The sequence below is a fragment of the Terrapene carolina genome, unplaced genomic scaffold, assembly GCF_002925995.2.
Source record: "Terrapene carolina triunguis isolate 2854851 unplaced genomic scaffold, T_m_triunguis-2.0 Scaffold136, whole genome shotgun sequence".
NCBI classification, from domain to species: domain Eukaryota; kingdom Metazoa; phylum Chordata; order Testudines; family Emydidae; genus Terrapene; species Terrapene triunguis.
The window spans coordinates 2,500,029-2,514,867 of NW_020664487.1; the positions used below are offsets into that span (position 1 = coordinate 2,500,029).

General features: G+C 42.7%; 1 protein-coding gene across 1 annotated transcript in view; it reads right to left on the reverse strand.

The window, feature by feature from the left end:
* Window positions 1–7,980: 7,980 nt before the first annotated feature.
* ANXA3 (annexin A3) overlaps window positions 7,981–14,839 on the reverse strand; it is a 42,126-nt gene continuing 35,267 nt past the window's right edge. Inside the window, exons 11-13 of the mRNA XM_026653321.1 lie at window positions 13,538–13,596; window positions 13,175–13,297; window positions 7,981–8,313 (exon numbers count right to left, since the gene is read on the reverse strand). Of these exons, the coding sequence (XP_026509106.1) occupies window positions 8,254–8,313; window positions 13,175–13,297; window positions 13,538–13,596 (242 nt within the window). The 3' untranslated portion in view covers window positions 7,981–8,253. The remainder of the gene's footprint in view (window positions 8,314–13,174; window positions 13,298–13,537; window positions 13,597–14,839) is intronic.

The window sequence follows — 14,839 nt, forward strand, 5'->3', positions numbered from 1 at the left end:
TGATGGCAGCGAACATCAATGCATCCTCACCCCTTGAATAGCGGCTTCTAAGAATTCCTCTGTTTCATTTAATCTTTATTCCCTTCAATGCCCATAATGTCCCTCAAGATGGACACATAATATTCAGTCATGGATATCCAGGAAGATAATTATTGACTTTCATTCAGCAATATTGTTTCAAAGAAAGCACGTCACAAGCTAGATAACAGTAAGGGCTAGCTACAATGGTGCAAGTGATGCAGTCATGCCTGGGCCCACAAAGTATTGAGTCCCAACCAGACGGAGCGGCACTCCGTGACTTCACCTGAAGCAGAGAGTCGCAACATCACTCCACCGCCCCTCAGTCCAACAGAAAGCTGGCGGGGCCAAACTCAATAGCATTGCATCTGGGCTTATAGGGCTGGAAATGCCATTTAGGTTTGGCCCAGCTGCCCATCTGTCATGGGGAGGGGACTGCCAGGCCAAATCTGAGTGAGTGGTGATGACTCTCAGTAGATTAGGTCGCAGCATCCCAGTCTTCGGTTTCTGTGACACAGACCAAGTTTTCAAGAGCAATTGTGTATTTATGACAACACTTGTTTGCATTTGGTGCCCAGCTACAGGACTGGTGAAAGCAAAGCAAATGCTGTTTGTGCTCACATTGCAAGTGCTTCCATGGACAAAATCATAGGTTCAGCTATAAAGATTCCCTATTGCATTACTCCCCTTTTACAGCCATGTAAATCCATTTGTTTAGTTCCAGTAGAGTTACACTAGGTTGAAACTGGAGTAACACAATGGTGATTCAAGCCTTAGGCTTTTTGACTAAGTACGTGTGCGCTTTGGATGTGCCATGCTGCTTAAAGTTTGGTACAGAAAAAGCTAAAGTACATGTTTTAGGTTGCTATGATGTGTATTTATTACTAATATGTGAAGTCTCAACTGCTGTTGCACAGATTTTCAATTAGATAAAATTTACTGACGAAATGTTGGTTAGATTTTGAATATGCGTGCTTTATCTTATGGTGACATCACATACAAGATAGATTTTGGAGACTCGGGTCAAAATTACCAACTTGAGATCATTTCTGCAGAGTTCCTGCACTATAAAACTCAACACTTGCTCACTGCCTGCGAGCACTGTATGTCTTTGTATTGTCAGAAATGTATGCACGGTTTTAAAAACCTTGAATCAACTGACTGGAGCTGCTGAGTTCAAGAAACAAAAGAAGAGTAGGGAGCAAATATCAAAGTTTTTAGAAAATATCAATTTGTGGCAAAGTATCACTACAACCGCTGTGCCCATGACAGCTTCAACTACCAGTGACAAAATCATGGAAAATTATGACACTAACTGTTGAAAATGTTTTTAATCCCAATAGCACAAGACATTTGAACTTGATAGTGTTCAAGGAGCAGACTTAGTTCAGAATGAAAATGTTAATACCTTGCAGCAACCAAGGATCTCTTTAGTCCAGTAAAGTTCAAACTGAGTTGTTTAGAGAAAAATCCCACTGACAAGTAAAAGTGTAGTGCTGAAATTAAGTTTGGAACAGAAATGTTTTATTGTAAAACATGGCCCCTGTCATCTTGAGGGACCGTTCCCATAAGACTAAGACAAATCAATGCTTTTCAACATCTTATGAAACTGTGTCAAAGGCTGGAATCAAAAAACAAACAAACCTGGTTATGTTGTTCTCCTGTACTGGACAAACGTTACTGCCAACACTGTTGGCTTTTTGGGGATCGGGAAAATAATTCTGATTACTCGGCGTGGCTAAGTGGAATGAAAGACTGATCGCATTTATCTTGAAATAGTGATACACAACATCTGGATTGCCATTTTGAAGCTTGCTGAGTATCTGATCTGTGGTGTTTGCATAGTAACATTGATAAAGATCTTGACTCAAAAATAAGGAAAGGGAGATTGCTTCGCCAAACAGTTGTAGCTTTTTGTCTACTGTTGAACTATTGGCCAAATATGCTCCTGTTCCTGAAGAACTCATAAGGAAGCCAAACAGCCCGACAACAAACCTCAGCCCAGAATTTCAAAACAAGACCATATAGTTGCTATCAGACCAGGTTACTGAAATTATTAAGGACATCAAGAATTCTCCATTGTAATCAACGATAATTAACACAACCCAGGACTTATTCAAAGTCAACCAAATAAGCCAAGGTTTTTGGTATGTTGCCATAGAAAAAGAATCCTGCCAAAATAAATATTAACGAGAGCTTTCCAGGATTTCATGAAGTAAGTGGACAATCAGGTCCTAATCCTGGAGAATGTCGTCGAGAGCATGGAAGACAATGGTTTAGGACTATTGAAACGACAAGGACAAGGAGCTGAATGGTGCTGTGAATATAAGTGGAATCTATTCCGGTGTACAAGCAAGAATGACTGAAAAAATCTAATGCAAGATATGGGCATTGTGCTGCATACAATTTGCATGTAGAGTTAAACAATTCAGTACCAACAATCACAGAATTTCAAAACTTTTATGATTTAGTTGAGAAATTCTGTAATTTGTTTGGCCGTCGCATTAATCAATAGTCTTTGCTTTCTTCTTTTGAAAGCAAACCCAACCTAGCTCTGAAAACACTTTGTCCTATATGCTGGCCTTGGGTTGCCTTGAGATATCCACAGAGCTATACTTAAGGCCTTGGCTCAAAGTATTCTGAAGACCAGTAAACCCAAAGAGTGAGACAAAATTTCATCTTTATGTAAATGTTTAGAAAGCTTCAGTGTAGTTCTTGATTGTTTTTCAGACTAAAATTCTGGAAGAAATATAGTGTCCAAAATGTTGCAGCTGGAAAAACAAGAACTGGGTAAAGTTGCCAAAGTACAAGAAAATACATACAATTTAATGAAAGAGCTTAGAAATAATTTCTGTTATCAGACAATCAGTGGTCAAAGTTACTTAGACATGGGGAATACGAGACAAGTTCAAATCTAAGTGAACACCAAAAGCTAAGCATCATTTTAAAGCATGCCACGATATATAGCATCCACAGACTATGTCTGGTGTTTAGCTCATCCAAAAGGCCCATTCATGGTAAGATGTAGTGCATACATTTACTGCACATGGATTGGGCTGACCCTGGTAGGAAGTTAATAGCACACTTCATGTACATATTACACCTTCCATCCCAGGATCTCCATATGCTCTGCAAACAACTTATCTCACAGGAATGTTGTGAAGCTATCACTCCCCACTGCACAGACGGAAGCTGAGGTCCAGATTAAGCCATCTGATTCCCAGTCCAGTAACTGGACCATAAAATCATCCTGTAGCTTGGTCTTGTGATGCCAGGGAGTTTAAGTATCCCAAAATGGATACTTCCAAAATTAAGTCTTCTTGTACTCCAGTTCCTACGGTAATGTATACTAGCATGACCATGCTAGGCTTGAAGCCTGAAGGACGGGTGATGAGAACTTTTCACGTTAAGTGTTGTTTAGGACTGTCCAAAGTGTCCAGGGTTAGATGAATTAGAAAATCTCTCTACAGCTGAACAAGGTTTTAGACCACAACAGGAATTTGCTAAAAACCAGTATCTTATAGAAACGACAGCTATAGTGTAATTACTTAAGACTTTTGAACCATGCTATGTAATCCTACCATTTTGATGTAGGAAAGTTGGCCCCCAGTCAGTGTTGCCAAGTCTCACAAGAGGAGGGGGGGGGGGAAGCGGCACTGCCCTTCTAAACAAGCCAACCCATTTCAGAGAGAAGGGAGTGGGGGTGTTCATACAAATTCCCTTTTTTTTTTTAGTAGTTCGAGTTTTGCTGCATACAACATTAACTTACATGTTAAGATATTAAAATAAAAGGTGCACACTTACATTAAGTAATGTCATCCTCACTCTCTCCATCCTCCGTGGTCTCTGTTGCCTTAATGTGGCACATTCCCATGTAGAACCATATCACAGCATGGGACAAAAAATTGTAACACAGGCTGGATCAAGTGGCCAGGCCAAAAAGTTGATGAATTTGGGTGTGTTTTCTTAATTGAACAGGATTGGGGATAGGATTCTAAAATTCTAATGACATGCGTATACACTGAAACCAATCCATCACTAAAACCACTCCTACAACCATTTGTAAACTATAAGTTTGTGTTGAAGTCACCGCTGACAAAAAAGGCCTCAGACCCCACGACTCAAAAAATTAAAACGTCTTAAAAACCAAACCCAATTGCACTTATATGTCCCAATTAACTGACCCTGCCACCTTGTGGAAACTGCATAAAACTACACTAAGTCAACAGCCAATGGGAACTAGCAAAAACTCCAAAAACACACACAGCAACAACTGTTCACCCTTAACCATCACAGTAAGGATTAAGGAAGTGAATCCCAGTGGCTGCACTTCTATTTCTGGTTTCGAGAGAAGAAACCAGTTGCCGTAGTCTGTCCTAGCAGGGTCAGTCCAACTGCAGTTCCAGTTTCACTTCTGTTTACCAGTTGATATTTTAAGAATGTTTTGAAATGACCAACTTCAGCTTACTCATCTGAAATGTCCCTTATATAGGCTCTAACCTATTTATTTGGTCAGGAATGTACATGACCTCTGTGTAGTGTGACTAATATGATATTTAGAAGATGACCTCCCTGAATTTGTCTGTCCATCATGATTTTACAGATGAAGGTGCAAAGGGATTTCTCCCAGTCCACCTTTCTTTCTCCCAAATGGGATAGCCTTCAGCAGGCAGATGAGAGGTCAGTTCTGTGCAGTAGTGCTACCTGCCTCTGATTTGTCTGAGCCCTCTCTGATCACACTAATGCAAATTGCATTGCTTATCAAATTTTGTCTCCATAGTCTCAGGCTACATATGGTGACCAGTATTGCCTCGTTGTTACCTTGTACCACCTGATTTGTTTGTTGCAACTATCTTTGTTGTGTCCCTGTACTTAAATTTCCAGGTCACTGACCATATTTATGCTAGGTCAACAGCTGCTGAAGTGCATAAACTGTCTGAGGTCTCCAACCATTTCAGCTCCTGCAGAGACTGGCCACATTTATGCAGTACCTACCCTGTTTCCCCGAAAATAAGACAGTGTCTTATATTAATTTTTGCTCCCAAAGATGCGCTAGGTCTTATTTTCAGGGGAGGTCTTATTTTTCCTGGAGCTTCAGGGCCTTATATTCCGGGGTGGCCTTATTAGCGGGGAGGTCTTATTTTCGGGGGATGCCTTATATTACAGCAAGAGGCAAAACTGGAAGTAGGTCTTATTTTCGGGGGATGTCTTACTTTCGGGGAAACACGGTAGCACAACAGGGTGTTGGCTCCTGAGCAGGGCTCATAGGTGCTGTGACAATAAATAAAAGGCTGTCAAGTGATTAACAGCACAATTAATCACAATTTTTTTTAAATAGGATACCATTATTTTTGTATGTCTTCTACATTTTCAAATATATTGATTTCAACTACAACAGTGTACAGTGCTCACTTTATATTTAATTTTGATTACAAATATTTGCACTGTAAAATAGTATTTCAGTTCACCTAATACAAGAACTATAGTGCAATCTATCAGGGAAATTGAATTTACAAATTTAGAATTCTTTACAAAAAAGTAACTGCACTCAAAAACAACAATGTAAAACTTTAGAGCCTATGAGTTCACTCAGTCCTACTTCTTGTTCAGCCAATCGCTCAAACAAGTTTATCTCCCATAAATGTAAACAATGCTGCCTGCTTTTTGTTTACAATGTCACCTGAAAACAAGAACAGGCATTCACATGGCACTGTTGTAGCCAATATTAAGGTATTTACATGCGAGATATGCTAAACACCCTTTATGCTTCAACCACCATTCCAGAGGACATTCATCCATGCCGATGACCGGTTCTGTCTGATAACGATCCAAAGCAGTGTGGACCGATGCATGTTCATCTTCATCATCTGACTCAGATGCCACCAGCAGAAGGGTGATTTTCTTTTTTGGTGGTTTGGGTTCTGTAGTTTCTGCATTGGAATGCTGCTTTCAGAAGTCTTGAGAGCACATTCCACATCTTGTCCCTCTCAGATTTTGGAAGGCACTTCAGCTTCTTAAAGATTGGGTCGAGTGCTGTAGCTATCTTTAGAAATCTCACATTGGTACCTTGTGTTTTGTCAAATCAGCTGTGAAAGTTCTTAAAATGAAGAACATGTGCTGGTCATCTGAGACTCTTAGAACATGAAATATATGTCAGAATGTGGATAAAACAGAGCAGGAGACACTGAACTCCTCAGGGGAGAATTGTGTCATTCAATTAACACTGTTTTTAAAAACTAGCATCTTCAGCAGGAAGCATGTCCTCTGGAATAGTGGCCGAAGCATGAAGGGGCATACGAATGTTTAGCATATCTGGCACGTAAATACCTTGCAATGCCGGCTACAAAAGTGCCACGTTCTCACTTTCTGGTGACATTGTAAATAAGAAGCAGGCAGCAATATCTCCCATCAATGTAAACAAACATGTCTGTCTTGTTCAGCCAATCGCTAAGAAGTAGGACTGAGTGGACTTGTAGGCTCTGAAGTCTTGCATTGTTTTGTTTTTGAGTGCAGTTATATAACAAAAAAAATCTACATTTGTAAGTTGCGCTTTCACAATAGATTGCACGACAGTACTTGTTTGAGGTGAATTGAAAAATACTATTTATTTTGTTTATAATTTTTACAGTGCATATATTTGTAATAAAAAATATAAAGTGAGCACTGTACACTTTCTATTCTATGTGGTAACAGAACTCAATATATTTACTCCTGGGAGAATTCTGGGCCAAAAAATTAAATTAAAAACAAATTAAAATACAATATTTTAAAATTCTGCACATTTCTCAAACCACCACAACATAATCACTCCAGTTCCAATTATTTTAGTAATTTATTTCAAAATACCTGTCAACGAGCATGTCAACAATACAGACAAGAGCAAAGAAGATTCTGCCGGGAGTAGACAATTAAAGAAACCCCTATGACAACCTGATTCCAGTTGGAGGTGTTGGAGGGGGCTGTGTTGGGGCCCCCAGAGCCCAGATACCCACACCCTGCTCCCCCCAGAACCGAGCTGCAGGGCATCCCCTGGCCCATACACCAGCACCCCCAAAGCCCAGCAATGGGGTACCCCCTTGCCCAGACACTCACACCCCCAGAGCCTCCCCCCCACACTTCTTTACTGTCCTGCCAGCAGGGGGCATGGCCTTGCCCTTCCTCACCCTTGGCCAGAGCTGGGTCTCCCAGGCCCTCTCCCGTCCTCAGGAGAATGAGGATCAAGCAGAGCATGCAGCCTACAGCCCTGCCAGACTCGCTCCACTCACTGTGAGCTGGACTCTGCATTGTGTAGTGGTTTAGAATTCCCCCAGGAGTAATATATTTGAATGTTTAGAAAAACATCCAAAAACTATTTAATAAATTTCAATTGGTGTTCTATTATTGTTAACAGTGTGATTAAAACAGATACATTTGAGTTAATTACATGCGTTAAATGCAATTGACAGCCCTAAAAATATATAAAAATAAATGGTTCTCTTTGGAATAACTTTATTAGAGAAGAATCCAGTGTTTACATCATCAGTCCACCAACACAAACTACCAAACAGCCTTTGTAACTATAAACTTGACCTTCCATTGGTTTGTATTCTGCCACCACCCTACAGTAATATCACTTTTTCTGATGCTGTACAGCTGTAGAAAGAAAGCAACTGTGGCCTGGTCTACACTACGACTTTAATTCGGATTTAGCTGCGTTAATCCGAATTAATCCTTCACCCGTCCACACTACAGAGCCAGTTAATTCAAATTAAAGGGCCCTTTAAATCGATTTCTGTACTCCACCTCGACGAACGGAGTAGCGTCAAAATCGATTTTGTTAATTCGAATTAGGGTTAGTGTGGCCGCACACCACCGAATTAATGTGCTTAGTGTGGCCGCGCACAATCGAATTTATACAACCTGTTTCCCAAATTCGAATTATCTAAATTCGGATTCATCCTGTAGTGTAGACATACCCTGTTTCCAGACAGACTTAGCTTACAGGGGAACACGGTGTATAGCTGGAAGATCTGGCTTCTGATAGTCTAAGCACAGTTTATCCAGATGCCAGCAGGTGGTTAGAGAACAGCCTGAAGAGATGCACTAATAACAAACATCTGTTTATTAGGATACTTGATGAGAAAGCAGTCAGCATGTTGCAGTTTTACAATTGCTTAAATGTTTAAAAAGCTTCACAAGAAGCATTACTGTAGGTAGCAGAAAAGCAATAGCATGGTGCTCCTTATGAATTTACTTTCAGTCATCCCCACCACAGATCCTCAGTAGTGTGGTCTCGTAGTCCCCAGAGGTATCAGACTGTGCAGAGGAAAAAAAATTTAAAAAAAGTGACATTAGTGAGCATCACCTTACGCATCATTTGCTATTTTGAAAAGGATTTCTCCACACTTCCCACCCTGCTTTTTGGGCCAACACAACAGCATGTTAAGAGGATACAAGATACTTGATCCTCCTACTGAAATGAATAACTGAACTCCCATTTTCTTGACTGGGAGAAGATTTAATTCATCATGATTGCAATAAAATACTGAACCAGTGTCGATAAAAATCATGATTTTACAAAATTAAAAAACATACATCAGACTTGCTGCTAGTTTTACTTTCCCCATTTTATAACTTTAAATTGCTGAAGAGTATGTTCGGTACTGGTTTTAGTTTCCTACTTAGCATTTCAGATTTACATTGAACTTCCTAGTACGGGGTGGGCAAACTACAGCCTGGGGGCCACATCTGGCCTGCGGGACCATCCTGCCCAGCCCCCAAGCCTCTGGCCTGGGAAGCTAGCCCCCTCCCCCGCAGCCTCAGCTTGCTCGCTCCGCCGTCGGCACAATGCTCTGGGCAGCAGGGCTGTGAGCTCCTGGGGCCTGACCCGGTGCTCTGTGCTGGTGGCAGCACCCGGCTCCAGCTGGGTGGCGTGGCTGTAACGCCGCCAGCCACCGGTGCTCCAGGCAGCGCGGTAAGGGGGCACGGAGTGGGGGGGTTGGATAGAGGGCAGGGAGTTCGGGGTGGTGGTCAGGGGTGGGGGTGTGGATAGGGGTTGGGGCAGTTGGAATAGGGGGTTGAATGGGGGCAGGGGTCCCAGGGGGGCAGTCAGAAAGGAGGGGCGGGTTGGATGGGGCAGCAGGGGGCAGTCAGGGGACAGGGATAAGAGGTGGTTGGATGGGGCAGTAGGGGGCAGTCAGGGGACAGGGATAAGAGGTGGTTGGATGGGGAAGGGGTCCATCAGGAATGAGAGGAGGGGTTGGATGGGGTGGCGGGGATCCACGGGCGGTCAGGGGACAGGGTGTGTGGGGATGGGGCAGGAGTCTGGGTGGCGCACCCTCAGGGAACGGAGGGGGGGTTGGATGGGGCAGGAGTCCTGGTGGGGTCAAGATAGGAGGTAGGGGCTGGGCCACAACCCCCACCCCTAACCGGCCCTCCATACAATTTCCAAAACCCGATGTGGCCCTCAGACCAAAAAGTTTGCCCGCCCCTGTCCTAGTAGAAAGGTTCCCACTTAAATGCACATCTATGGTGAAAAAAAGACAAGACCAGGGCCTCAGTAACTTCCATAATAGCCTGTGCTACATTTACAACCACCACCACCTTCTGATAGAGTGAACTTCCATAGGTCCAGAAAGCTGAAATGCTTTACCAGGCTGTACTCCTCCATCGGGGGGTTGTAATTTGAAATCACTGGATTTGTGCTTTTAAATCGGTTAGGTGCTTAAACACAGATTTCAGGCTACTATTTGGAAATTTTGGCAGCATGTGTATATTTAAAAAAAAAAAGAGGACAAAAACTTTGTTATGTTTTGAAAGTCAACTGTGCATTAACAACGAACAATTTTGTTTTAAGTGACAGACCTTATGCTAAACAGGGCAGCCCAGAGGATTCGGGGGCTTGGGGTCTTCGACAGCAGGGGGCCCCCCGCCACCAAATTGCCACCGAAGACCTGGCACTTCGGCGGCGGGTCCCGGAGTGGAAGGACCCCCCGCCGCCAAAGACCCAGAGCGGAAGAAGCTCCGGGGGCCCGGGCCCCGCGAGAGTTTTCCGGGGCTCCTAGAGCAAGTGAAGGACCCTGCTCCAGGGGCCCCGAAAAACTCTCGTGGGGGCCCCTGCGGGGCCCAGGGCAAATTGCCCCACTTGCCCCCCCCTTTGGGTGGCCCTGATGCTAAAGTCTTCATTAGCCCCCTATACTACAAACACCCTTGCACATGCTTAATTCTGAGTGCGAGCAGGCCCACTGCAGTCACCGGGACTATTTGTGACTGAAGTTGCACAGTGAAGTGTCTGCAGGATTATGGCCTCAGTTTTCAGTACTGTTGCCTGCCTCTAGCAGCTTTATAAAAGTCAGAGCGCCTTCCAGCAGCAGTATTAACAAAACCACCCTCCCCCACTACAACTTACAATGTAATTCATTATAAATTTTAATCTACATTTGCAATAGCACAAATTTTTTACAAAGCCTCAACCTGGTTTAAATCAATGGGCAAGTTTAAGTTCTAAATTAACCCATTTAAATTAATGACTCAGTTGGTCCACCCAGTTCTAAACCAGTACTCAAAGACAGGCAGAAAGTAGCTGAGTGAAAACTATTTAACCACAAACAAAATCCAACACCTTCAAACCCCGGCGCCTAAAGTTAGGTACCACAAATCTACATTTAGTCTCTTAAACGTGTGATCTCACTTTCCAGTATCACAGGGAGCTACAGTGGTTGGTAATTCTGAAAGTCAGGCAATTTTCACTTTTGAACCTAAATGCAGATTTAGAAGCCTGTCTGTAGACAGCAGGTCGGAAAATGTTGACCACAGGAAGTTGTATTAGTTGAACTAATTGCTGTAAAAAGGCTGTGAGAGTGTATCAATTTCAGTTTAAGCCAGGTTTATTTTGGTTTAGTTCAAACAGATGCCTAATCATTTTAAGCCACTCAAGCCAAAAAAAAAAAAAAAGTGTTCAGAAAAGGGGTTTGCATGAATTCAACTAAATATGTTAGAATGACACTGTTAGTTAAGCCAGTCCAACTTTCTCATGAAGACAAGAATCTAGGACTATGGAGGAGTATTCTGCAGCAGAGTGCAGGTAATAAAGAAAGAATACATAAATTTTTTCCAAGTGTTTGGATGCTAGAGTACAGTAGCATTATGATGTTACAATGACAAGATTCTTTGAAGGCTGGATTAGTATTTAAATGGTATGAAAGATATGTTGTTCCCCTACAAGCTTGTCTACTCCTGGCATTTGTGTTCTAGACATTAGCAATGTCATTCCATACATTTCTATTTGTTTCTCAATATATGAATTAAGTTATAAACAAGTTGACAGTTTAAAGGGCTCTGGCCCATTCAGTGAGTTTATCACTGATCAGTACCAGCTGATTGGCCAAAAATGGAATCCCATGTAGGTTTGCAGAACTCATGCTTTGCCTGAACTAAGAAAAGCAGACAGGTTTAGCACACACACTAGCTAAGACCAACCTAAACGCTACCATTTTCCCCAGTGCAGCTGTAGGATAATGTAGACTACAATTTCCACCAGATGAAACAAGCAACAAGGCCTTACCCTGCATCTACACTAGGAAAGGAAAGAGCAGGGTTAGCTAGCTCTTTTCCTAATCAAGAAAGAGCCTCAGGCACCCACTGGTTTTGTATAGAACTCTAGGTTTTATCCTAAAGAATAAATAAAAAACCTCTATGGTGCAGTTAGTTGTGATGATCAGCACTGTGCAATTCAGAGCTACATTATGGAACAGGGCTCATCACATCAGTTCCACCTCTAGCAGTGAAATATTGTGCATCAATTTATGAAAGAGGCTGACAGAAGAGATCACTCAAAAGACTGTTTAATCCAAAGAAGTGTACTTTAAAAAAAAAAAAAAAAATGAATAATCTCCCAACCTCAGAAATTTGAGAAGTGTTGGAAGCTACTTGCTGGACTTAAAGCATTGAGCCGAGAGAGGATCTCAGAAGGACTGAGTGACATTTCTGGGGGGAAAACCACCTCTTCCATTAAAGTGGAAAAAAGTTGAATTAATAAGTCAGTGGAAAGAAGGAAATTACAGTCAGTGTTGTAGGAACAGAACTTTAAGAACTAAAGCATTGTGTTCAACGTTATTTAAAATGAACAACTATCTCTAAACAAAGTCACATTAAGCACTTGGCATCACCTCGGACTTACACAACTATCCTGTTTCAAATAGCTAATGGTCCCTGATCTGCTTCAGAGACTATGAAAATTAGCTACCATACCACAAAACTAGTACTAGGGTGTAATGCTTGTCTGGTGCAGGTCAGCTGTGGGAAGTATCACTGCAAGAGGCAGTACAACATCAGGAAACAGGGTCCTAAACCTGCCTTTTAGCAATTTTCAATTCAGCTTTAAAACAGGATTAAATGATTCTCTTAATGTTAATGTCTTCTTACTAAAGCTAGGCAGTTCCAAACGTTCTGGGTATCAGACAGTGTGGTGTAGTTCTGCCGTTATAATATATTATTGAGCACCTAGGAGCACCCAGTCCCCCTTCCCTGGCATCCTGCAGTCACTGGTTACTTCATCTTCTCCATCTATACCTGTTCACTTCGTCCTCACGTGGAGTCAGCAAGCTAAGCTAATGGTTCACAAATCTCTAAACATGCATTGCTCACTGTCTGAGATCATCCTAGCTTGCCCACCACAGGCTCGAGATGACCAAAACGAAGTCTTATTTTTCCACCCAAAATCCCCCACTTCCTTTCCACCCCATTGACAAGGGAATTATACCCCCTCCACCAATCTTCCTCCTAATCACCTTGGACTCCACCTCCCAAATAACTTGATCAAGTCTTATATCTTCTTTCTACACAATGTACCAAACATCTGGCACAATACCTCACATTCTTGTCTATTTCCTAGTCATCTCCTGCCTCCAGCCACCTGCTCTCTGACCTACTCAATTGCCATTTTACTCCATTTTGTCCAGAACACAGATGCTAAAGCTATACCCCTCTCCTCTTCAAACTCCTCTACTAACACCTCCTTGCTTACTCCCACTTAAATAGATTTGGCACTTCCAAATAAAGCTTTTATACATACCTCAAATAGAGAAAAAAAAATATTGAAAGTGTTCTATTACATGAGCACATCTGTTACATAACTTTGTCCCAATATGCAAAAATAGTTAATTACAATAATTCTTACTTTTATAGCAGCGTGCAAGGAGCAGCCATAATGCTTCTTATATTCAGCTCGAATATCCAACAGGTCAATTTCTGATCTGGAAACCATGATTCTATTAAGAGTGAACTCATCAGTTCCAGCACCCTGATAAAATAGAAAAGAGCTATCGAGTACATACACCATATAAAAGCATTATGCAAGTTAGGCTAAAACCAGCATCTACATTCAGAAATGTTATTCTCCTCCCCATTTAACCTGATTCCAAGAATTATCTGCGGTAAGGGACCAGTCCTGTGTTTATTTACAGACATCACTCTTAGAAACCTAAGATTCTCTTAAAGACATACAAGAGTTCAAGAATGGGTATGGAAGCTGAAAACCTACCTTCAAAGATTGGTGCAGCCTTTCAGCAAAGAATGCAGGAGTGTTATTCACACATTGAACTATTAAAAGAAAAGTTGAGAGTTTGAGCAGGCCACTTAAACTACAACAATACCACCATACAGCTTTCTTTGGCTTACAAGCCCTCGCTATAAATGGACAGGACATGTATGGCCAGATTTTCAAAGCTAGGTACAGTAACTCCTCACTTAAAGTCCTCCCAGTTAATGTTATTACGTTGCTGATCAATTAGAGAACATGCTTATTTAAAGTTGTGCAATGCTCCCTTATAACCTTGTTTGGCAGCCGCCTGCTTTGTCCACTGCTTGCAGAAAGAGCAGCCTGTTGGAGCTAGCTGCTGGGGGCTTGAGGGTGGACTGGCAGCCCCCCTTCACTCCCCCCCCCCCCCCCCCCCATCAGCTCCCTGCTCCCCTACGTTCCCTGTGTGGCAGCTGCCCAGCAGGCTATCAATTGCCGGGCAGTTCAGCTGTCCCTCCCCCCACTGCCATGTGCTGCTCCTGCCCTCTACCTTGGAGCTGCTCCTGGGAACTTCCTGCTTGCTGTGGGGAGTGGGGGGGGAGGGGAGAGAAGAGGGGTGCTAATGTCAGGGTGTCTCCCTCCCCCCTGCTCACCCCTTCTCCATACAGTGTGTGTGTGTGTGTGTGTGTGGGGGGGGGGGAGATGGACACGACAGGGCTCAGGATGGAGGGAGCTCTGTCTCGCCTCCATTTGTGCTGCCTTGTAGAGTGTGAGGCAGCATTAACAACAATGCGTTAACCCTTGAGGGCTCAGCCAAGTGCTAGATCATTTAGAAGACAGACTTTTGTCTGGTGAAAAAAATTGCCCTGGAACCTAACCGCCCCCTCCTTCCCCCTCCCCCCACCCCCATTTACATTAATTCTTATGGGGAAACTGGATTCACTTAACATTGTTTCGCTTAAAGTTGCATTTTTCAGGAACATAACTACATCGCTAAGCGAGGAGTTACTGTAAATGCAATTGTATGCACCAGCCTTGTACCGGTTAATGCCTGACATGCATGCACAAGTCAGGTATATACACATGTGCACCTGGCCAATTCTCCATTCACCTTATAGTTCTCTTCCTGCTGATGCCCCAGGCTGGTAAACTACATACATTTTACACACTCACTCCCATGAGAGATGCACCCACTTATAGGAAGAGTGAATCTATAGATATTTAGTTAAAGCATTTCTATTGTTAAGAATAACAAGACTTTATAGAACCCTCAGGCCTGCCCTGAAAGTAAAATACCCCATGGTGCTACAGAAATGGTTCAGCACT